At 38.0% G+C, this 25,506-nt stretch overlaps 1 protein-coding gene across 7 annotated transcripts in view; it reads right to left on the bottom strand.

The window, feature by feature from the left end:
* Window positions 1–25,506, bottom strand: part of ncoa1 (nuclear receptor coactivator 1) — an 80,209-nt gene that overhangs the window by 32,617 nt on the left and 22,086 nt on the right. For 4 of the 7 annotated variants that reach the window (XM_025899255.1, XM_019346076.2, XM_013265044.3 and 1 more), the window contains 2 exons: window positions 15,507–15,729; window positions 397–502 (listed from right to left, as the gene is read on the bottom strand). In XM_025899255.1, coding sequence (XP_025755040.1) covers window positions 397–485 — 89 coding nt within the window. In that variant the 5' untranslated portion in view covers window positions 486–502; window positions 15,507–15,729. Of the gene's footprint in view, window positions 1–396; window positions 503–8,031; window positions 8,404–15,506; window positions 15,730–25,506 lie in introns of those variants that run through there. The other 3 variants (XM_019346075.2, XM_019346074.2, XM_013265045.3) reach the window with 3 other exon arrangements.

The following is a 25,506-nucleotide window of genomic DNA, read 5'->3' as shown; positions in this document are numbered from 1 at the left end:
TGTAGTCTGCCATAAATGTAACTTCTGATGTGATAATAAAGTAAAAATAAAATAAAAATAAAGTAATGACAAAATTATAAGTTCGATTTTATCTTGTGATCTCATCAAATGAATTTAATTGATCTTATTTTGTCACAGTCAGTTTTTGGCAATTCATTTAATGGTTTAACACATTTTAATGCAAACATCATTTGTTTACATGTATTTTACGACATCATTTCACCAGCTTAGACGTTTATAACCTTACTGATAAAAAAAGCTAGGTTGATATGGTTGGTAATTGTTTTTATTACTCATCTTTTGGCTGATCATGAACCAATAAAGATTCAGAGTATCTCCGGCTCTATCTGTGTAATGTTTGTCAATGTTGTAAAAAAGGCATGCAGCCGGTCTTACCTTTGCCCTGACGTGTCGCATGGCGAGCCCTTCCTCTTGCGTGACTCTGGCGTGGCAGGGTCCAGAGGGCTTTCCCCTACTGCACTCATTTTCAGCTTTAACTGACCTGCGGGGGTGGGAAACACATGGTAAAAAGAAGTGTCAGGAACAAAATGAGAGTAGCCATTAATGTAAATCCCACCGCTTTTTCCCCCTAGATCCATTCCCACAAACCAGTGCAGATAAAAGAGCACAGGAAACCCACAGATTTTGTAAAGACTTTGGACAACAATTTCTTTAAGTTCCTACTGTCAGGCAGAGCTAACCACACATGCACAAAATCCAAGGCCACATTGAATCTCCTCGGTCAGACAAGACCGAGTCTGCTGTTTTGTTTTTCCTTGTAAAACAAATTCACAATTAAAACAAAAGTCAATAACTGGATCAAACACTACTATCATAATCCAAATAATCACATGGCGCAATGATTGTGTGTATTTCTGTCAACACCATCATCAATCAACATGATCAGCAATTTAATTACACGACTGTAATTCTTTCTCACAGTCATTCCACAAGTTTACCCCTTTTACACTCATGCATCTTCTTTAATTTGTCCTGACCAGTCCTTTTTTAAAATCACCTTCACCCTGAACTTACACTGTATATCTCACATTTTTCTAATTTCTACCAACCTCTGAATATAGTTCAAGAAAAGATTATTTTGTGCTGAGAACATTTTAATTGACTATTAAGAAAAAATTGAACTGAAAAGAAGTTTTGTTGCAAATACAATGAGTTAACAGAATAAGTATGTGGTATGTAATGTGCTGAAGGTAAAATCCAAACCTGAGGTAAATGGTGTGACTAATGAGTGAGTGGCCATGCTGAGTGGCTAATATTAGGTTAACCTACATGTTTCAACTGATAAGCCATGTATGACAAATGATAGGCAAATGTTTGCCTGTAGAGTTACATGTCACTCTCGTCCTTTACTCTTTCAAATGATCCCGACACCCTGCCCTACATATGTAGTCTTGAATACACTATGTGCACATTAGCATATGCTACTTCCAGTGCGGAAACTCCTGTGGGGAGCTTTGTTTCCGGTGTCCTATTCGCGCCTTGTTTACGGTCCAAAACAAGTTAAGCAAATGAATGAATCAAGCGGCGATTTACATTTCTATAGATGTCTTGGGCATTTACCCAATATATCTGTAAATGATGTTCATCGACTTGTCGATATTTTTTCCCCCGCGCCTCAGAGCAAAAGAGAAAAGGGATTCAAATTTTATATTTCTCTGTATCTGTAAACAGCGGTCCCTCGTTTATCGCGGGTGTTATGTTCTAAAAATAACCAGCGATAGGTGAAATCAAGTAGCCAACTTTATTTTTTGACGGTGCAAAACGTTTCGTCGACATCGTGAATATACAATACTGCACTTCAGAGTCACACTGCTAGCGATCGATGCAGCGATTCTGTACTGTACAGGAGAGACGTCACGGAGGAGATCGTCTGCAGCGATCAGGACGCAGGACACAATGTGATGGGAAAAAAAAAAAAAAAAAGCATGCAAACTTGCACTAAAAAATCTGCGAAACAGCGAGGTGAAAGGTGAACCGCGTTATAGTGAGGGACCACTGTAATTTTGAAGGTAAGTCACAACATACCCTTCGTAAATACTAATGTATAGAAACTCTTACCAGCAATCATTCATTTTTTGTGTGGCTTTTTTTCACAGTTTGTTAACATGCTGTGTAGGTGTGTACTTGACTAGCTGATATCGACATAACGGGGGAAACATCTGGTTTGACTATTCTTCACCTGTAGTTTGAATGCTGAACATTTGCCTGTTTAAATCACAAGACCAGTCACTATACAGAGATGTGCTTCTGAATGTGGACGATGTGTCTTCTGATTTTGTAATGCAGTTCTGCTTGTGTTGAGTGATGCAAACAACTGATCAATCTAAACTCTTTAAACGTCAAAATTGATCATTAGATTTTTTATGACACAACAGTGGTGAGTGTTCCCACCTTCTGCTCTTTGTAACTTAACGTGATCTTTCCGTTTTCGAGTTTTGGGAGTATATCTTCGCAGTAGCGATTGATGGCAAAGTAAAGCTACCGGAAATGTACAACCCTACATCCGGTCTCAAACCAGGAAGTTAGCATTTTCTCGTGCACAGGGTCTATTACTATTTACAACAGCGTGGACCAACCAGTAAACAATAATGAGAGTCTATGACTAAATGAGGGCTGTTCCAGGTGACAAATTTAGCAGTCGTTTACATGGGATAAAAAAAATCTAAAAGACAGAAAAAACAACAATTTTCAACAATTATTCAGATTTGTGAGCAATCAACTAATTTAAATACCACTGAAATGTTTAGCACGTTGAGTCGTACATCTTTGCATATTAAAGTCCTTGAGCTGAAAGTGGCTGCAGATCATTGCACTGGAGTTTTTACAGCCAATGTACAGCCACTCATTTCTTACAATACGTTCTGCAGTTTCAATAACTTTTACACCGGCACTATAAGCTCTCAGAAACAAGTTAACTAGTGTTGAATATCAATTAAATACAAATAAGTAGTTTAACTGCAACATTATGCAATATTTAATCATCTGGTGGACATCCAAGCGACATCTGACTGGCTTTTCCCCTTCATAGTTTACCTACTCTTAGATAGCATCTCACAAGTACTACAAGAAATACACTCTAATATGCAAATGCAAATGATATGAGCATTTTTGTACAGAGATTTTTGACTGCTTACAAACAAAAGAAATCTTTTCAAGATTTCTGTAGCCTGTATTTATAGGACAGTTCAGAGTAGACAGGAAAGCGGGAAGAGGATGTGTAGAGTGACCAGGTAAGCTACAGCGGCGCCTCGGGATTTCTAAAAGGAAGGTGAGACATAAACATGAATAAAAGCCTTTCATCTACTTGTGGGAAATTTCTTTTTCTTTAAAATTTACATTCATGCTTTGTGACTGAAAGAAAAATCTGTACACAAACACACAACCTCTTTAACCCACTAAAAAACAGGCTGCCATTGTCACAAGTATTGGGTGCCGCTGCAAGTCCATGCTGCTCACGGGATGCTAATCCTTCCTGACTAGCCCCGTTTACATTTCACCTCAAATCACCCCGCTCTGACTTCCTTGTGGTGCTAACCCACAGCACTTAAAAAACATCCATCCACAACAGTGAGAAACGAGATCACTGCTGCACATTAACACCCAATAAAAACACAATTTAGCCCAGTTTCAGAGGCAGAGTTTAGTATGCATTTAATATAAGAGCCTGAGCTGCAAGTATGATATATAATTTATTCTTTGTTATGTTGCAAACGTGTTAGATCTGGCTATATTTTAAGGAAAAACCATTTGTAACACACACATCAGGTGATATTAATGGCCTGACTGGATTATAGGAATAAAAATAAAGAGTTGAAAAATACATTTTTACGTAGCCAACATGTTTTTTTGCCTACCTAATATCTAACCAAAAAAAAAAAAAAAAAAATGTTAATGCTTTAGTCAACCCTTAACTTGGTATATGTGCATAAAAAAGGCCAGAGGTTCTAATTTCATTTGTCAGGTAAAATAGCAATAATATTTAGTTTGATATCAACATGCCTCCAAAAGCACCAAAAAGCGTATTGACTAATTTTAAAGGTATATGTTTTTATTTATTTATCTTTTGTAACTTAACCTTGAAAATTAACGTTTGCACTTACAGACTGATGGACTGTTTCACCTGTAATGTTAAGTGGCAACACATGTAAACAACAGAAAGAGGCTCTGTCTTTTAGAGTGACCTTCCCATCATAACCCTCATCATTTATGATGGTTAACAAGCTCAGGTAAAGCCGGTATGTTTCTGGGAACGCATCTACAAATTTACAATTCACTGTCAGAAAGAGAACACCAGGTGCAGTGATTATGTCTGATAATGTACCAAGCAAGCAACACCAAATGCATCTGCCGAACGCCCTGTACTCACTCGCCTTATAGATAGAAGGTTCAATTTATCAGTCTAAAAACAAGAGGACGCTTTATGCCTTCTGTTTTGTACCATGAAAACAACCGCTTATACTTATTCTCAGAATGATTCAAAATGAGTTTGTGAAGCCCATCGGCTAGGCACAAATCTGCAGGCCGTAGTATATCGGTCAGTTATTTTTAACCAATTTTGTATGTATTTTTTGTTTATCTGTCAGAGAACAGCATCATTTCAGTCCTAGTTTGAAAGTTTATTTGCTGCTAACCAGCAAGTTCAAGAACTTGAAGTCACAAGTCTTTGCCAACTGGTTGGTTCAGCTCTTTATCTCATTCAGGCGCTCCACTGTGACTAAGGGCAGGTACTGCGCTTATATACATTTAAGTCATGCATACCTACCACTTACAATCTGTACACAGTTCCAGCAATCTAATAATGGCCAAACCAGTAGGCACCAGTGTGGAACGACAGGCCTGAAGCGTTGCAAGGATGGATTGGCATCTGACCAGGGCAACAACTGCTTTATTCTCTTTGTTTGAGGCTACAAGCTGCCTTTGTTCCCTAAGTTTCAGACTAAAGCACCAGTAAAGTTAATGTTAATCCTCAAGATTAACCTGTTTATAAGTATTTGGGTGGGCAGAGCCTATGAAGAGGGCTTTTCAACCTACACAAACACGTCTAAAAACCTAACAGCGTAACTTGACGTGAATGATGCCATGCACATGTCAAATCCTGGTTGAAAAGTGGTCCTGAACACAAAAGGAAGTGACACCAGTGTTCACCTAAGCGCTTTGCATAATTTTGCTGTTCCTCACAGCTGGCAAGGACCTACCCCACAACCGAGAGTACCCCACAGACCAGTTTGTGATATTGTCCCCTAGCGACAGTAAAGGGGTACAATAGGTAGATGATGGTCTGCAAAGCTGTGTGTAGAACCACAGCAGAAGCATATTTGAGGGCTAAGATGAGAAATCCAAAATTAGTTTCCAAGTAACTAGCGTATTTCCATGTTTCAAACTTACAGTGGTAAAATGATATCCTTTATTTGTAAAATATTTGAAAAGGTCAGAGCATGCCATAGAGGAGAAAGTAAAGAAAGGCTCTATGTTTTGGCCTGAGAGGTAGTGCAAGTAATGTAAGATGTTTATAACGGCTTTGTCTCAATGTAAGAAGGCCACTGCAATGTAAAGGCACTAAGCTTATTTTGTGCACCATCCCTGTACTCCCTTGCATACATTACTGTACTTGGAAAGAGGCGGTGGTGGTGGGTTATTAGGTAACTGGTATAAAAAATGTCTATCGTTACCAAACTGTGTCAAACAGTAACAGATATGAGTTGATTCTCCATTACAGTCTTGGTGTGCTTTTAGGGCTCGTTTCTAACTGCGTCTTCTCAGCCAAAAGAGCTGACGTGGCGAAGCAACAAGAGCATCTTCGATAGAGAGCTAATTATTTCAAGTGACTCATATGCCCCTTCAGTCCGATTCTGGGTTCTGCTGATCAATGGAAGCAAAAATAAGGGGTCTGAGTGTAACATTTACTGATAATAAAGGTTGAGGATCAAAATTTAGTAAGACCCCAGCATTTGGAGATTCCTGTGAGAAAATAGCAAAGGAGGAAGGGGCTGGGAAATGGCCTTAAAACAGAGGAAAAACCTGGGACACCAACATGGTACTGTAATAACTAAACAAGCTGAACAGGACATTTATCCTCAGATCAGGCCATGGGCATTTCAAATGTTCTGAAGTTCAGCAACCATTTTTAAAGGTTAAAAAATAAAATAAAATCACTCTGTTGTGATGATATAAGTGCACTACCTAGGGAAAAATATCAATATCCAGTTTTTATGCAATTTACACCCAGTTAAGTGTGAATTTTCACACTTTTCACACTTCACTCAGCAACACGCTTATATAAACAAACATAAATGAATTGACTGTGACTACCAGCCATGTGAAATATTACAAATATTGTCTAATGATTTAAAGCACACGAAAGACCTTCAGCCAAAAGTTTTTATTCTTCCCACCCACGTGACTGTCTTTTAGCAAGGTTTCTGCAGCAGTTTGTCTGTGGACAACCAGGCAAGACAGATAAAACCACTTTGTTTGTGCTTGGGTAAATCTCACATCAAAGCGCTTTCGACAGTCGTCTATGTTCCGTGCGTTTGCTGTATAAGGAGAGAATGTGACACTCAAGGAACAAATTGTAAGAAATATTACTTTCTGCGAGAAAAAATGCTTTTACAGCAAAGATGGCAAACTTTTAAGCATTAAAAAAAAAAATCAAATATGACTGTTTATATCTGCTTTAAGTGTCTGGAGGCGTTTCAGGATCCTGGTGAAACTTGATTCTAAAAGACGAGAGGCTTCTTTGTCCCTGGCTGCCCAATTACCATCTCAAATGCACACTGGAGCATCTGCCAATGATCTGAATGCAAGTGTAGACTCTATATAAAAGATGGATATGGCCACCCAGGCTTTGGAGTTCACATTGTGAAGTATCAAGAGTGTTGTGGCCCTGGTTGCGTAGGCTTTTTGGAGCCTATGAAATGATGGAGTTTTAAGTTATGAGCAAGTGCTGCACCCATAGATGTTAAAACAGCAACACCCCAGCATAGTTACCTCCTAATTAGTGTTAAGAATTAGAATTTACTCAAAAAATTTCCTGCACAAGCACAGTGGGGTCATAAAATTCAATTACTACAATTAACAAATATGACCCCAAGCAGACAATCAGCTACAGCTGCCTGTGCCAGAACAGTGCCAACTACCCCTACGTAGTATTATAAAACAACTCATACATTTGTATTAAGAAGGGCTAAGCTATTTACTGAGGCCAAAACTGTTTCTGTTTATTTTAAATGTTTATTTTTAATTTTCTGTAGCTTTATAATGTTGTAAAATGGGATATTTGAACATGGCTCATCTTTGGAACCAGACTCAAGCGCACTTTTTCATATATTCTGATACACTTAAGCGAAAAGTTAGGCACCCTAGTGCCAGCTGGTGTGAAAAAGTTAGTTTGGAGTCCAGCACCCAGCCCTACATTAACAGGCAGTCACACTATGAAAGCTACTTCACAGTTCAAATTAGTGGTTAAAATATGAATCCTCTCGCTAATGTGGCCCTACGATGAAAAGGTCAGGTCCGTGATGAGAAATTCAAGTGATCTCCTTTAACTTTCTCTTTTCTCCACTCCACATACATTTACACAATTATGGAATTTGTGCAGCAGGATTCACATATTGTTGTCTTCTCTCCTATTTCTAAAAAAAGAAAGAAAAAAACTAAACACAGCAGATTAAACAGAGGATTTATCTAAGCACTGAGCAGCACATTAAACAGTCTGCTATATTACTACCCTTAACTGTCCCTTTTGAATGAGTATAACTCACAGTGGATGACAGCTTTCACAGTTTGGACTTCTTATAGCATCCAAGCTGTGCTGCATGTGACTGAAACAATCATAATTAGTTACAGCTGCAGCGCGAGCATAGCCTCAAACACACTTTCACACATATCAGCTTCAAAGTAAACAGAAAGCAGGGACCAAACAAAAAATAACATTAGAAAAAAGGGGAGAGAGGAAAACTCACACTCTAACCCACAAACCTGTAGACCAGGTCCTGCACCTTTTGACCTCACCTCCCTCTCCGTATGTGCTGTATGGTGAGAGCCCTCAGTCGCCAAAGAGAAAGAAGAAAAAGCAGCAGCAGCAACGCAACAGACTCAGACCTTTGAGAAACACAGTCCACTGCCTCCACGGGCTCCCCATTTCAGCCGTCTCAGTATCTTTAAGTTTGTCTCTTCTCCTTCAAAGATCCTTCAAAGCTTCCCTCTGCTTCCGCAGAGCTGCATGTACACATGCGCGCACACACACATGCAGGCATGCATGTGCTCAGAAGCCGTAATGTATGGCTTGGAGAAGGGGGAGTAAGGAAGAGACCACCAGCTACAGAGCAGGGCTTGAAGAGTGTGGAAAACAAGGAGATAAGGAGGACCTAAATGACATTTACCCTCAATACAGACCCATTATTTATCTTTCTAATGTAGACACAACCTTTCACCAGGTCCCATTTTATTATTTTGGCTCCTTCAAAGAACCTTTATCTTTTGGATAAAACAGCGACAAAAAAGAAAGAAAGAAAAAAAGAAAAAAAGCACAGAAAGATTCCCTCAGATTCACATGTCAAGGTTTCCATCTTGAGCCTGATATTAATCGACCTGACCAGAGATTTGATCAGAATTAAATATGACTGGATCTTCAGTAATGCCATAAACAGATGTGAAAAGATTATAGTAAAAGGCTAATAGCTTAATATCTTTAAATAATTATCTGTAAAATAAGCTCACGACACTGCTCATGCATGCAGCATGGCCACCCCTCTTTACTGCATCGTGTTGGTACAACCCATGAGAAGCTGCTCAGTCACTGTTGCTGAGGCCCACCCTCTCAAATATAGGACATGACCAGAGAAAGTACACAGCTTCAGCAAGGCATATAGAGCAGCCAGTGACTCATATGTTCTTTCATGTGTGTCAAGTGAAACATAGCAAATCAGGATGCAAATGTGTCGGTGGAAAATGTGCAGGTTCACTACAGTCCCGTAACTGGCAGGTTCAACTGAGCAGCTGCTTCTCTGAAAAGGCTTCAAGCTGAGGAGATTTTTTTTTTTCCCATGTGGTTTCCACATGAGGGCAGGCTTAGGATTTGGTTTCTCATAATTCAATTAACAAACAAACAGATTCTCTCATTACTTAATATTAGTTAAATATCATTAATAAAATAGAGTAGAGCCAAATATTGCGCCAGAAGTAACTCAAGTTATCCTCAGTGGATTCGAAAAAATAAATGAATTTAATACTCAAGGTGCTTTCCATCCATCTGACCATGCAATCAAAAGAAGGACTGACAAAAGCTCAGATGATGGCTTATTTTAAGTACATATATAAAGCAAAGGTGCCTTTGTTGTGCCACTGGAAAAAAACAATATGAATTTCTCTTTTATTTCACTTCATTTGATTCACAGAAAAGAAACCTCCTATGCAGGAAGTTCCCTGGCTCAGTTTGTTTGTCTGTTAGTAAGATTACTGAAAAATGTATTTAAAGATTTGCATGAAATTATAGCAGAGGTGGATGCTGGCACAAGTTAAATGTGATTAACATTTGAAGACAATCCTCAATCAGATCTGGATCCAGGAAGGATTTGGTACCACAGTGAGATTAGACGAAAAAAGGCAATTTTGTCTCATATCATATCGTCTTGATGTTCAAGTAAATACCACAAACTACCCTGGCTTCCTACATTCTTCTGCATAATGGGAATTTAGTATTTTCCATTCCATATATTGTCTGCTTATAAATTAAATATGCAGTCTAGTCTATAATTTCCAAACCAACTGTCGATTTACAAAAAAGGAAAAAGAAATAAAAATGTCATTTGACTTTTCAAACAAATGTTGTGACCTACAGTTTATGTAGAGCAATGATTGAATTGGCTTGATTTTAGAGTGCGCCGCAAGCTTGCTTTCCAAAACAAACTATTACCCTGTCTGCATACAAATTTTCTCCAAATTAAATCAGTCACAAAGCATGGACCCCCATGCTAGGGGTACTTTGAAGTCCAGTTTGGAGCATGTAAGCAATGAAAAAGAATCTCCTTTCTAAAGGAAAAGACACAAATATCCTCAGTTAAGCTTGTTTTTTTTTGTTTTTACTAAATCTTTAAGTGAAATTTATAAGAAAAATCAGTTCAGTGCATCTCCAATGTCATCTTAGAGTCATGGCACTGAGAAAAAAATTTACTGACTTATCATTAGCCATTTTTTACCTACCAAAAATGCTATCAGCTGGTCTGATGGCTACTTGGTGGAAGAGATATTTTAAAAGGGCGGAACAACAGGTGCTGATATCGCTTAGTTGGTTGAGCAGTCGACCATTATACTGAAGGATGTTCAGCCAGGTAAAGTACTGCTTGCTGCTCTGGCCTGGGTATGAGCAAGATCCAGACCCATTCCTGCATGTCATTCACCCTCATTCTTACTACTTTCCTGTCTGCTCTCTGCACTGTCATTACCACAAAAAGGCTCAAAATTGACACGGCATTAAAAAAAATCCACAATTCCATAAAATGCATCATAATTTCTATATTAACATATTTTCTCCATGTCTAGTCTTGGTTTGAAAATAGTTCCCAAATGAAAGTTCCGCCTCACATTTGTGAAGTCTATTGTGAACTCAGTGACTGCAAGGTGCTGCAAAATAAACCCAAATCCTCACCCTCCACCGTGTTTGACAATTGGTATGAGGCGTTTGTCCTGATATTTGCGGTTTGCTTTTCTCAGAACATGGTGCTGTGCATTACGGCCAAACATCTCCACTTTAGTCTCATCTGTCCAAAGGAAATTGTTTTAAAAGTCTTGTGGTTTGCTCAGATCCCACTGTGCATACCTAAGCCATGCTGTCAAGTTCTTTTTAGAAAGAACAGGCTTTTTCCCGGCAATCCTTCCAAACAATCCATTACCTGTTCACTCTTTTCTAATTATGCCATGATGAAGTGACCTTGGGTGATTTTGCCAGACCAGGAAATTTTAATAGGCCAGGTCACACTTGGTGATGATTAGTTGATCGAGTTCATTTGATTAGCAGTGCCCGTCTGCTATTTACCTCTCTTGACTCCTATGAAAGAAGTAAGAGTGTATTGAATTGGCATCCATGCGGCTGTGTGATCACAACCATTATGATCAAATTGGCTCACAATCAATTATTTTAAAAAAGTAAATAAAAAGCAAAAACAGATGTATTTTATTTCTTTATTGGAACAGTCTGATGGTACTCTTGCTTTGTAATAGACAGTCTGGCCTCTGTAAGTGCCAACATCATAAATGATATAAACATCAGTCTGTCTATAGCATGGTTTTTGGCACTATACTGCCATCAGTTTTGATCGGCGAGATATTTTCCAATGACTTCCAATAATGAACAGTTTTCTCTTCAAGTGAAAATGTATACCCAATTTTCCCTTGCTGAATACTGTTTCAGTAGCAGAGGGTTACATTTGGCACTCCATATGAAAAAAGTCTTGCATACTATGCAAAAAAAAGCCATCTTCTTCAGCCACAGTTAGGTCCATCTATATTTGGACACTGACACAAGTTGTGATTTTTAAACACCTGTTTCCTGAACCATATTCCAATTATAGTTATAAAAATGGACATGGACATCAAGACTTAAGGCTGCCATTGCCAGTATGGCAATATGTTTTCAACCAAGTATTAGAAATGGAAATTTTATTTTCAGTTATTTAATTTGGCCAATTACTTTTGAGCACCTGAAATAAAGGGATTGTGTTAGAAAGCTTTAGTTCCTTTTTGTTCAACCCACTGAATCAACCTCCTAGGACCTGGCATCCACATATGTGGACATCACATTTTGGATTGTCTAGACCAAAATACTAAATTTTGCTCTACAAGGGCCTGATATCCACTTACGAGGAAATTATACTGCCACTGTTATATCGAAATTTAAAACGAATATCTTCATATCAGCCCAAATAGCAAAGAGAAATTAAAAATGCATGCCATGAAAGAGTTCGGGTCTTAGGCGGTTAAAGCTAAAAGTCTGCACTTCAATTGCATGTGAGTTGTTTCATTTAAAATCCATTGTGGTAATGTACAGAACCAAAATTAGTGGTCTCTTTCCAAATATATACGCACCTAACTGTATAAATTGCTTTTAAAACTGCTGGAAATGACTCATTTCAATACACATCTGGCTTACCTCGACATCATATCTATGTTAGTGTTTTGAGTAAATGCAGTCAAAGTTATCCGTGCAAATCCAAGAAAGATAAAAGCAAGGCTGCAACAAATAATAATAAATCTGCCAACATTTTTTCTTCGTTGTTTTGCTTTAGTCCAAGGACTTCAAGGTCCGCCAATGCTGCACTTTGGTGGATACACCAAAACGCCCCAAAATGTAAGATCTATGATCTCAGAAAACTGCAACTTAAGGAATGTTAATGTTGACGATTGTGTTCCAAGTTAAACAGCTGGAATCACTGATGTTTGTTTGTGTTTTGTTTTTTTGTTTTGTTTTTTGGTGGTTTTTTTACTTCAAAAGATGATCAGAAAATTATCAACAAAATCATTTTTCCCGTTAACTTATCATTTACCCATGTTTAAACCTTTAACCTCCTAAGACCTGAACTCTTCCACGACATGCATTTTTAATTTCTCTTTGATATTTGGGCATATTGGGGCCCAATGAATGTAAAAACAAAGAATTACCAGATTTTTTTTTTTTTTACCTTATTTTTGTTTTTAAGAAAAATAAGAGCCACATATGAGGATATTCGTTTAAAATTTTGATAGAACAGTAGCAGTATAATGTCCTCGTAAGTGGATATCAGGCCGATGCAGAGCAAAATTGAGTATTTTGGTCTAAATAACCCAAAATGTGATGTCCACATATGTGGACGGCAGGTCCTAGGAGGTTAAAAGTCAGTTTTCAAATGGTGAAACCCGAAATAACCAGAAAGAAATGCTAAAAACACTGATGTACACTAGAAAAATTGACTGACTTCCAAAATTGTTGCACTTAGTTATTGTCATGTCAACCACCAAATAAGACATGTCAACCACCCTGTATCGGGACAACAACAACAACTGGTTACAGCTAATGTTAGGCTTAAATTTTACAAAAATCCAGCTTTCCCAGCCATAAACAGTACAAACACACTGTACAAGAGTTTATTTGCTAATTGGACAAGTCTAACAATGTTAGCATAATATCGAATAAAGCCTTAGTAACAATGCCTACCAACAGAAAAGTTCAGGGTATCCTCAACCTCTCAGTTATTAGTCTGAAATGAGCTTCACTTACTCATTGAATCGTACCAGATGTCCTTCACAAGGTTTGACAAACTTACAGCCTCCCCCCAGAGTAAATATACACAGCCACTTCATATCCAACCTTTTGACAGCTGAGGTAAACAGCAATCCGACAGGCTATATGTTTGAGGTGACTTCTGTAAAAAGTGTAAAATATTGCAAAATATTTCACTGACAAATATCAATTTTCTGCTCCCGATTTATTGTCTAGTGTTGGCATTCTTCACATACATTATATAGTGTGTACAAAAATGTGCTTATACTTGCACTGAAATGCAAACTGCCTAGCCTCTATACTACGCATGCTTCTAAATCCCAATGAAAAACCATTAAACATTCAAAAAATGCTGTTGTGGCCCTTTAAGATTCCCTGCTTCTCAACTGAATACCCTGTTAAGTTCCAGCCCATTGTTTCCCAACCATCTGTGAACACCCAGATCCAGGATGTTTACCAAGAGTAAGAAATAACCTTGGACTACACACAGCTTCTCAGACATTATGACAGTTAGCCAGAGATCTTAGTGTATAGAAAGTACAGAATAAAGCTGTTTTTAGAGGTGAGAGACAACCAGAGAATTGCTACCTATAATTGCCCTGTTCATTTATGTAACCAAAATATAGAAATATATATTTTCGTTGAGGTAGAACTATCCTCTCGCTGTTTTCTGAGCAAAACATACGATATTCCTTATGAATCAATTTAAAAGACATCAAATATACCACTAAAACAACATCCCCCATGGACCGTCGGATCTGTGTAACTGCCTTTCTTAGCGTCTGTGTCATTGTTCACCTAATGTTTTCACAGTACGCTTTCTCTCTCAAACACGTTCACTGCCAGACTGATAATTCCACATGAATATTCATCATTTATTGAACTCCGCTGGGCACTGTGTAATTTGGCGCGTGAATGTGGGTGTGTGTGTCCTCATTTCAACTTGTGAAACGCTATGGGAGGCCTCCTCAGACATGCTGGGATGTTCAGAGCAACGCACTTCATCGGCCTGAAGTTTTTTTTCTTCTCTTTCTCGCTTCTATAAACTATTAAATCTAAGTTTAACTAACTTGTCTTCTTTAAAATTAAATTGACAGGTTATTAACTATGTGTGGAGATGGCAAAGACTGGAGTCTTTTAAGTCAGCCAATTGTGCATTCTGTCTGCATACTGCAGAACTTAAAATAAATGACTTGCCCTGCAAAACTGAAAAGAACAAAATGCAAATCAAACCAATCTCACAGTGCATTTACACCTTAAAAATAAATTCAAACAAACACCTACACTGACAATATAATTACGATGGCACTCCCAAGGTTTTGTGGCAAATCTCACACTCGGGTCCTTGTTTTAAATTAGATTTAATTCACCATTTTACTGCTAACAAACTATAGTTTGCAGGGTTTTTCCTGCACAGAAGTAGAGTTTAATTTCCTCAAGCCTAAATATATTTTTGGATTATAAAATGAACAAAATTAAGAGGTAAATGTATCTGCCACTCTGCCAAATGTCTATTTTAAACCAGGATAAACTCTCATTTTCTCTTGGTCAGGAATAGATTTTGAAACAAAAACTGAATTTTCAATGGGGTTATAAGATAATAAAATATAACAAGAGTAAACAGGTTTGGCCTTAAATCAATGTACATCGGAGTAAACTAAATCCCATGAATGAAAGAAATGCATTTTTTAAATACAATAGCCTCATAACACTGGTACTGAAACACTGATTAATCACCATCAATTTTGATAAGCTGCCTTTTTCAAGGAAAAACACCTTTTCAGCGTGATAGGCTGGTTCACCCTCCTAAACTTGCTTATATGTTACTTTAATATTTTAACTAGTTTGGGCTACTGGTGATATTCAATCACAAAAGCAGTTAAGAGAATAATAGATAGTAAGAACTAGATTACAAAACAAGCATAAAATCAATTTCAAATAAATCCACACTCAATACGTAGCCGCTCTGTCTTGCTTTACTTGACCTCAGGTTTGCCACTGCCATCCTACAAACAGCCTTCAGCCTTCGTTAGAAGCTCAGTTAAGAAATTAAAATAATCACTAAAAAAGTATTCTAGTCAATAAAGAAAATTACTCTATCAGTATTCAGTGGGAAATCCATGTTATATAACAGTTTGCTGCAGAACACAATAAGTTGTGCGAGGCATCACTCTGGCTTGCAATGAGACATACTGCAGCACTCAAGTCAACGAGTACAGAGCACTGTGCTTACTTGATCTAGGGCTCCAGTCGGTGAGTCATGTGGTGGCTGTGGTGGCCTTGTCAGGGACTGAGCAAAGCTGAGGGAAGGAGGGGAGCCTGGGCGTGAGATCAGTGGTGGGCCAACGGCTTATAGTCAAGAGGATGGAACGATGATGGTGGTGGGGTTATGGCTCCACAGCCGCTCTGTCAAAAAGCACCATCCCAGGTGCAGGGAGAAGCCTGTTGGCCTCCAACTGCCAAGAAAACACAGAATAAACGGACAATCACAATATTGTTCATTTGCAATGTTGCAGAAATTAGCCTTGCACAAGTTATGCTGTACTATTGACAGTTCTATTTGCCATTTGTTAATAACAGGCCATTATTTTTGAATATTTAAACTACCAAGCAGCATTAACAGCAAAAAAGTGAAAGAATGTGTTAATTGCTAACAGAGGGAATAAGTCTGTGTGACATGGTGAGATGAGATGCTATTACAGGAGGAACATGCAAAAGCAATGACAAATGTAGAGGTGAAATAAAGAGGTCCAGGGTGAACTCCACCACGTACAGCTGGCAAAGTTACTACAACTATGGGCTGTTACTTGATAGTGATTTGTAGTGGTTGACATTCAATGAATAGTGAAATAGTGACAATGTTTAAGCTTAATCATATGTGATCTGAACATAACACCAATACCACTGATGAAGTGAAAATGATTTGATGATATATTTTTTCCTTTTTTTTGTAATATAAGTAAATATAAGTTGAGTTGTAGCTTACAAGCTGCACCAAACACTAATTTTCAGACTGTTTGTTCTACCCTTATGGCACATTTATGCAGACAAAGTGACTGAAATGAGGTGAACTGACACAAATTTGCACCAGGCATTGTGACTGGAGGCAAATCTGCATTTTTGACAAATCACAGACAGAGACAGAAAAAAAAGGGAGGGCCTTGGAGAAAAGTGACAAATCGTATATCTCATGATATTCTGAAAAAAAAAAGCAGTCAGAAGAAAGTTGGCTAAAGGGCCGATCAGCTAAAACTGATTGGTTTACACAGAAGAGAAATTACGGGGCAGTACCAAGACCTGGTGTAAGATAAATAAGGATTATTTTGAACTGTAAATCATGCAAAGCTACTCTACAAGAGTTTAAGAGGTTCATGTTAAAGGAAACATTTCCTTGTAAAAGTGATAACCTGGAAAAAAAGACTACATTAAATGAGGGATTTCCCCTCACTACTACCAAAAGACTGCATCTTATAAAAGATTAATAAAATTGTTGGTTGAATTCAAAATAGAAGCATTCTATGGAAGACATCTGGAGAATTAAAAGCAACCCACACCAGCTGCAGGGCTTCATTCATTAAATATATTCGAAATATTTAGGTTATTTCACTGTATAAACCTAAGAGAAGCACAGAAATCTACTTTAATAATAACTTAGAGCACACACACAGAAGATAAATCTAAACAGAATTATCTTCCTCTGACGTTTGTGTTTCTTGCCTTGACATCCCCTTCATAGCTGCTCACAGCTGGCTGTTAACAACCCAGCAGGTAGGGACACACTGATCACAGTAAAATCTGCGCACCATTGTGTCGACTTCGGTGGCTTTACATCTTGTAATCATAACAACTTGTCAACAAACAAACTGAGAACACAAATAACACTCCAACATTTAAAATTCCCTATGCCATAACAACAGTCAACCAGCAACCTGGAGTTGGAAATTGGATCATTTATGACGCAAAAACACATTTAAATCCTTCAAATTAATTCAATAACTCAGTACTAAAAATCAAAAACATGCTTAAAATATAATGGAAGAAAAGGTTTGAGGTGGATTATTCTGGTCTATATTGAGATTATTTAATATCAGCTCATTTTGGAAACATGATGCATTAAAGGAATACTTGAAAGAAAATGGGACTTAAAAAAAAGTAAAATAAAACATGAAACATATGGTATGTGTTTGACTTCATTTCCTTTATAGCACTTTCCACCCTCCCCAAAAACCCAAACTCACTCCACAAGTTTAGTTTAGCTCAAAATAAGATGACAGAAAGAGAACCTCTGGTCAACAAGACCAGCAAAACCAAGGAGTCTGTTTGGAAACACGTTGGGTTCAAGGAATCCAAAAGTTCCATAAATGCAACACTCGAATCATCATGTCAAAACAACTGTTAGTCCAGTACTGACCAAAAAAAGAGAGAAAAGAAGAGGAAGCAATTATGATTCTTGCTATAATTGAGGTCAGACTGAGGCAACTACAAAAGCATGTAGACCATCAGAAGTTCAATGTCGCCAGTATCACCATCTATAGACAACATTCAGTCACTATCAAGTACAAGATCTTGTATATTTATTATCACATGCACCAGGTGTGAGACACTGCTATAGCTGTATTTCAGTAGAACAATGATCTATATTATTTTTCTGTCCTTTTCTCTGATTTCTTGTTAGTTTTACTGACAACCAACTTTGTAATAAATGAATGATTTATTGACTGTATTGACTTTGAGTCAATTTACAGGAATCTGAGTAGAATGCCTCCCCAGTTTGGCTTTTTGGGTGTTGTGCTCTACTGAGATGATGCCCCTGACAGACTCAGGACATGCTAGAAGGATTACATCTCTTGGCTGGCTTAGGAACATCTACCTGTGCCAGGCCAGAAGATTTGCAAACAGACATATCTATCTATAAAGTAGGCTCAAATTAACCAGTCTGAAGACCCGGGGCGAACACTGGTCCACAAAAACATTTGATTGGAAAAGTACAATTTATATTTTTGGTTCCAAATTACTCCATAGGTTAAGGTCCCCTGCAGATTCACTTGTCTTTAATACACATCTAATGGCAGTATGCAGAAACACTGAGATCTATTGTTGGATTTGCACTTGTTATAAGACATTACAAGATGTTAATAAATGGCTTTACTAGTCAGGCTCACTTTAGAACTCCCGATTTAAGCTTAATACACTGGTTTAAAGGAAAGAGGTGTGGTAGATTTATAGCACAAGACAAAACAACAGCATCATAGCGAAGAGTTTTATCTTGATGATCATGCTTTTATAATTGCTGGAAGTTGCCCAATAATTCTTTATTGTTTCCTGGTTAGTCAAGGAGGGCACCTTAGTGTAAGAACTACATCTCAGGGTTTCTCTTCAAGTACTGAACAATAAAACGTGGAAAGTTACAAACACTCATGTTTGGAAGAGTCTCAAGTTTTGTCAGTATTGGCTGGATTTGAACGACTATCTGGATCTGATTCACTGGGTGGTTCTGCTCCTCAGCAGACCCCACTCTTCTGTTTCCATCTGTTCAGCTGACACATGGTTGACCTGTGCAACAGCAGATCAGTCACTCAGTCTGAAGAACGAGCTGCTCGGGCATTATGAGTGATTTTCCTGACTATGGGGATCAAAAGCAGTATCAAGCTGAATCAGTCTGCAGCCAGAGTCTGTGCGGCAACACAGCTCTGCGTAGAAAGGCAGCAGTGTGCTGATTTTAGACGTTAGAAACAGTTTCCTTGTTGTGTGTGCTACACAACACGCATTTTATGTAAAGATCAGATAACACATGATTGTTGCCAGGCCCAAACACGCCAGCTGATTGACTAGTCCTCTTAATCTGGCTCCTTGCAGTGCTGCAAGAAATTTTCAAACTTCGGCAAGTCAAAAGGCAAGCCTTCTAAATGCTTTGCATGAGACCTCTCCGGTCTCAGGCTTTTCGGTGTCTATTTAGAGTTTGATCAGATAGCATTTTACAGGTGTGAATTACAGCTCGTCACTGGAACAGCAGGCAAACTAGAAGGTGAGTTAACAGGTACATACCCATATTCAACAGAGAACAATGAAGAGAGAAAACAGAGCTTCAACGTCGTTTTATTTGATCCTCACTTCATCTGGGTTACTTAACAAAAAAATAAAATAAAATTTGCATACACAGGGTTTTTCCAGGCTTATAATGGGTCTTTGGGGGGGGGGAACTACCCTCATCAGCAAGGCTGGTCCGTGTACAGTGAATGTAATGAGTCTGCATTACCTTATCTGATGAAGAACATTTCCTGGTACTTTTAACCATCTTACAAAGAAAAGCATTGTTCGTATATCAGTATATAAACCCCTAATCAAAAAACTGGATTAAAAAAATATAACTTTCTTTTGGCTCTGACGTAAACCTCTTTTGTTGGGAAAACCCTGTGATTTCAGTGTGGGATTTAATCGATTCCAGTAGATTCTAGCTCTCTTTAAGCAGGAAATTTACAGCAATCTAATAATTTTCAGCCCAGTGGTTGTACTGGTGCAAAACGACTGGCCAGAAGCACTGCAGACGTAGGTCAATATCCAAACCAGAAAAACACCTGGAGCGCTCTTGCTCTCTCCCTTCTTCTGCTTAGAAACTTCCTGGCACTCACAGACGGGCTTCAAAGATGTGACGACAAGCAAACCCAGGCTGGTAGGTAAAACTTAACTGGCTGCTTCCTCGCTTAGATAATAACAGGCAGAAGAAAAAAGAAAAAAATGAGTGAATTTAATGTTAACAGTGTCAATAATCCTCATCCTCAGGCAAGAATCACTAATGTTATTAAGGCGATACTGGGTCTCAGCATGCAGAGGTGTTCAACTATGAACTCAGGGCAGTTATTTTGTTATTGTAATTCTCTGCTATAATGTTTAAATGTGTGTAGTTTATTTCTCATTTATCTTGTTAAAAATAACTTTTAACTTCTGTTAAATTCCTCAAGATTTTCCTTAATTTGCACTTTTCTGATTGGCTGCAGATGTTGCTAAATTGGCATTTATGAAACTCTTGTATACTTTACACAGAAAGACTGCACTGAATGAGGAGCCTTAAAACATGTATGAATGAAAATCTCCTTATCCAATGAACACTGATTTTGAAATATGGATTTTAATGGCTAGCATGCCAAATGCTAAAAAGAAAAAGTGCCAGCTCACAGCAGGATTTTGACAAAAACTTATCAATACTGTTATGCGTCATAGCGGATGTCTGCCCTTCACCTTCACACTGTCTTAAAGTGTTTAAAGACGTAGACATAATAAAGGGACCTTCAAAAGCACATTTGAACTTGCTCAAGAAGCCAAAACCTTGTCCCATCTAGTGCAGGTAACCAACAAATCAAACTCTTTTGCTACAATAAAGTATTATGACAAACTACTTTATCAAAGCACATGAAGGCTATATTTTACACAGTCCTTGATTTCTTTAAGTCTGGTGAAGCAGCAGCCTTGGCTTTGGTGGATCAGTAGGCTTGTTTTGGAACAGTGTGCCAGTCTTTCTGCCTCATCTACCAACGCCTCTAAATAACTACAATGACTACGTGATGGTCAGATAGTCATCAGATCCGAAAAGGTCAGCCTGCTTATACCAGAGGGTCGAGGAGGAGTTCAGATTTAGAGCATTTTATGAATTAAATGAGAATCATTACATAACAGAATAATTGTGACTTCTGATCTTGCATTCCATTGTGTAACAATGAAATCATGCCAGCAATTGCACCCATAATAACACCAGACTGACTAATTGGTGATTGTTGATTTCTGGCTTGGATATACTGCTGATGTTACAGGGAAAAAAAATACTGACTACAAGCAAGAACAATTAAGGTGATTTTTATCTTGAAGCGAAGACACTACAACATCTGAGAGAAGCTGAGAGCAAATACTTGGCAATAGTTGGAAGGAAGAACTCACTTTTAATAGGAAGAAACCTCCAGTAGAGCCAGGCTCGGTGCGGCAAAGACATATTCCATGACTGGTTGGTGAGAAGAAAGAGAAGGGGCAACAAAGTACCCAGAAACACGAAACACAGAAAGCCCCGCAGCAGCTTGAGCAATCAGCATCATTTCTGAGGGACAGCTCAGGCTCACCTGATTCAGTCCTAACTGTAACTTTTATACAAAAGAGAAGTTTAAAGTTAGAGTAGTCGAGAGGGGAGGGTGTCTGTCTCCTGAATCAGAACACAAACCTAATTCTACAAAAGGGAGGTCTGATAACTGAAAACTCTGCCTCCAATTCTACTTACAGAAGAAGCACAAGGAAGCCTGCACTCTGAGGGTTGGTCTTTAAGATATGATGAGGCATTTGGAAATCAAGGTATTAGACCCCTTTAGCACAGAAACTATACCTTCATTATTACAAATGCATTACTAAGGTAACCCACTATTATTTTCAAATAATGATACATTCAGAATCTAAAGTGACAAGGCTTTTTCCGTTGCTGCTCCGAGACCCTGGAACAGTCTTCCTTCATCTATAAAGTTCACCTCCTCTTCTGGCAATTTTCACAGGTTTTGGATCACTTTGAAACAGGGTCTATTCTGTCTTAGTTATTTAGTTTGGGTTGTTTTATCTTATTGGATAATGTATGCATGTGTATATGTATACATGTCTTTATGTCCATGTGCACGTGTTTGTATAGGCATTTGTATGTAAGTGTATGCATGTGTATATACATATGGATGTCTTGTAATCTTTTTATTTTTTATAATTTGTTCTAAATTTTTACAAATTAAGAAAAAATTGCAAGTATTTTAAATATGCACAGCGTTTTAGTCACTTTCAAACCACTATGCCAATTATTATCTAGTCTAGACTTTGAGGTGTGCGCATTTATGGTTGCAAAACTGAACAACTTCCCTCAAATTAAGCATTCTATTCCTGACTCTTAACAAATTGATTATTGGATTATTTAATAAACAAATTATTTGCAGCTAAATATTATTAAGCTGAAGCTTTTAAATAAATTAGGTTTGATTTGAGTGATCAAAATGTTGTTGGCGCTGCGTGACTTTTACCTTTTAAAACCAACAGTGCTTGCTAGATGCACAACATGAGTATAGGCAGGAACTGTAAAGTTTTAACTGACAACCGGTTTTAACTGACTACAAACTTGTTCCTGAAAAGCCAATCTCCAACTGAACAGGTTTACCTTTTTTCCTACTTCTTGAAATATTGCCAAAATGCAGGTCCTATTTTCTAAACATGACAGCATACCAGGCTTCAACAGTCAGCCAACTGTGGTTGAGTTAAGTAGGTCAGTTTTGTGTACTCCATAATGATGCTTCTTGTTGACAGGAAATTCAGTGGGTCTTGTCTTATCTATTAACATGTTTGGGTAAACATGACACTTGACACTGGATTTTGTGTGCACACATGCACACTCACTACTGACCATCTGAAAACAAACCACAGAAATATGACCATCAGGGGTATCTTTCCTCAGTCTTAGCTAGTGGAGCTGCAGAGGTACGGGATATCAAAATCAATCAAACTTAATTTGTATAGCATCTTTTGTGCAGGTTAGCACAGCTCAAAGTGCTTCCAAATGACTGAAAATGATAATAGGCAGTAGGAAAATTTGGAAAATTTTAATTTCCTTTAGTACAATAAGAATGCATCATTTGAGCAACTGAAGATAAACAATGTTAAGTTGGAACACTTGTTTTCCTTATATGTATTAATCAAAAAATAATTTCAAAAAGTTTTTTTTTTAAGTGCACTAAAAACATAGCAAGCTGTCTTCAACTCAGAACTTCAACCTTCACGTCACATTTACATTTCTGCACTGAATAAAGACGCACCTTACTTGCAAGTGGCTAACACCATTACCAGCATTTATGCTTATACTATACTGTGCAGTATGTTTGAGTTGCTTTGCAATTTTGCCACCAAAACACTAGTTTTGTGGGGTTTCTTCCTTTAAGTCAATGCAACAGATGGCAGCAGAGAAAAACTAGATAGAAGTGCACTGGAGAAAACCATGATACCAATCACAGTCGTTGTAGGCTGCATCGACGCAATTTAGCTAGATTTCCAAGGAGGTACAATTCAGGTTACATTCAAGTTACACCGCAGGTAGGACTGGGGCGATATGATCTCAAATTAATGAACTATGATTTTTAAATGGAGCCTATATAAAGCGATCTGATCCTGACATGTTAACATGTCTCAAGTGTCTGAACAGAATAAATCATATTTAACATCTGCAGAATAGTCCAACTCTCGATAAACGGAAGTAGTAGTTGTGATAACCAAATGTGCAAAACCACCACTGTCTGGATCTCTTCTTCTATTGTCACCTTGCTGCATGACACAGATTTCAGTTTTGAACCAGCATAACTCACAACCGACACAGGTCAGATTATGTTGATAAGAGATCTGATTCATTTCCAATTAATTTTCCCGTCCTAAAAAAGAGTTTGGTTACGATCTATTGAGGATGTAGATTTAATGCACAAGTATAAATCTCACATAACAATGAGTAGAGTTTTCACAGTCAAAAACACACAAAGGGAGGCAAAAAGCTGATGAGAAGAGGACAAACTACAACTGCACTCTCATTTAAAATCAACTACCGGACGGCCAACAACTGACTTTCGACATTCTGAAATGATATGTCAGTGTCATTTACATTTTCTAAATCCTAAAGCTAAACATTGTGTTAATCAATAACCCATAGGAAGTCACTCTGACCATCAGCAATTCCCCCAATCACTGTCTAAAAGATGGTACTTTCAGACTTACTTCTAATATAATTTACTTTTCAATAATCTTAAAAGTTATAGTGTACAGAGAGTACATACTCACAAACTGTCTTTAAGCTGGGATTTGTGAGTAATCACCACTGCAAAACATGCCCTGTATCACACATCGAGTGGTACTTTCTTCACTGCAATCAGTCCAGTGTTGCCTTTTGTGTAGGTACTGCTCACCACCATTTATCCATCAAGTGCAGGCAAAATGCTGTTGCACTGGCAGGTTAGCCTGAGATTAGAACCACACCTCGGTGACCTGCATTTCAGCTGAATGGGACAAAAGGGAGAAAAGTAATGGAAGGTGGGCAAAAAGGAAGAGAGGGAAGCTGGCTGGATACCTATTATAATAACAGGGTGAGCCAATATACAGAACTGACTCCGTTTAAAGACCAATGAGTGACAAAACAGAACTATCAAGACAGAAAAAAAAAACACGTGTAAAAGCGAGCATATTATATAATTAATAGGTGGGTTATGCCTAAATTTCAATCTGTAGTCTTATAACATTGCAATAGTGCTTACATTTTAACAAATAAGATAAGTGGTGAACAGTCAGGCTGATCAAAAAAATGCAAGAACTCATACACTGCAACTACAACGGCAAATATTTTCATTTGCCAAGTACTTTGTTACAAATATGTGATTAATATACAGGTTTTCTTCCAGAAAAGTTGTTAACCTTGGCAGCTTAGACTGGCATGGGGATTGAGGTGTGTGGGGCTGCGGGCAATTGAATGTATCCACTCAATTACTGTTGCACTATCAATCTGCTGTAACGCTAATTGAGAGGCACAGATGGACAAGCAGAGATGTGTTGGTACACATCTGAACGCACAGTGGATAGAGAGAGAGAAATAATTGGGGACTTTATTTCAAACTTATTTAGCACTAAGGTCCAATGAGAATTTGTAAAAATGGTTGAAAAACCTTTCAGCTACAGCTATGAGGTTCAGTGGATTTAGAAGTTAGCAATTTTAGATGTTAGCAGTGAGTTAGTTAACTAGTTAACCTTACGCACCATGATTGAAATATCACGAAGCAACAAAACAAAACAAAGACCAGCGAGAGAGCATTGAATTATGGTTAACGTACATGAAAGTAATCAATGCAATCAGACAGACAGTAACCAAAAAACAAAACAAGATAAAAAGAGAAAACAAACTATCCAAGTAAAACACGAAACTACGCCTTGAAAGCTCACTGGCAGTAAAACCTGAAACCCTTTTGTGAACTGAGAAATGTCTGTCATATTTCAGGTCTGCTTATAGAACAAAAACAGTGGGTGTGCATCTGAAATTAGTGAGGGTGATCTATGCAGCTACCCATGGAGAAATCCAGAAACTAATTCGTCATCAAACAATCTCCTAACCATACAGAGGTATCAAAACCCATCAATAAAGGTAGAAGGGAAGATGTTAAATGTTGTCTTTACTAGGGATCGGTATTGATAAGATTTTAACG

This window comes from Oreochromis niloticus, linkage group LG15 (assembly GCF_001858045.2).
Source record: "Oreochromis niloticus isolate F11D_XX linkage group LG15, O_niloticus_UMD_NMBU, whole genome shotgun sequence".
Classification (NCBI taxonomy): Eukaryota; Metazoa; Chordata; class Actinopteri; order Cichliformes; family Cichlidae; genus Oreochromis; species Oreochromis niloticus.
The sequence above is the reverse complement of the archived record's forward strand: the minus strand, read 5'-3'. Positions and strand labels throughout refer to the sequence as shown.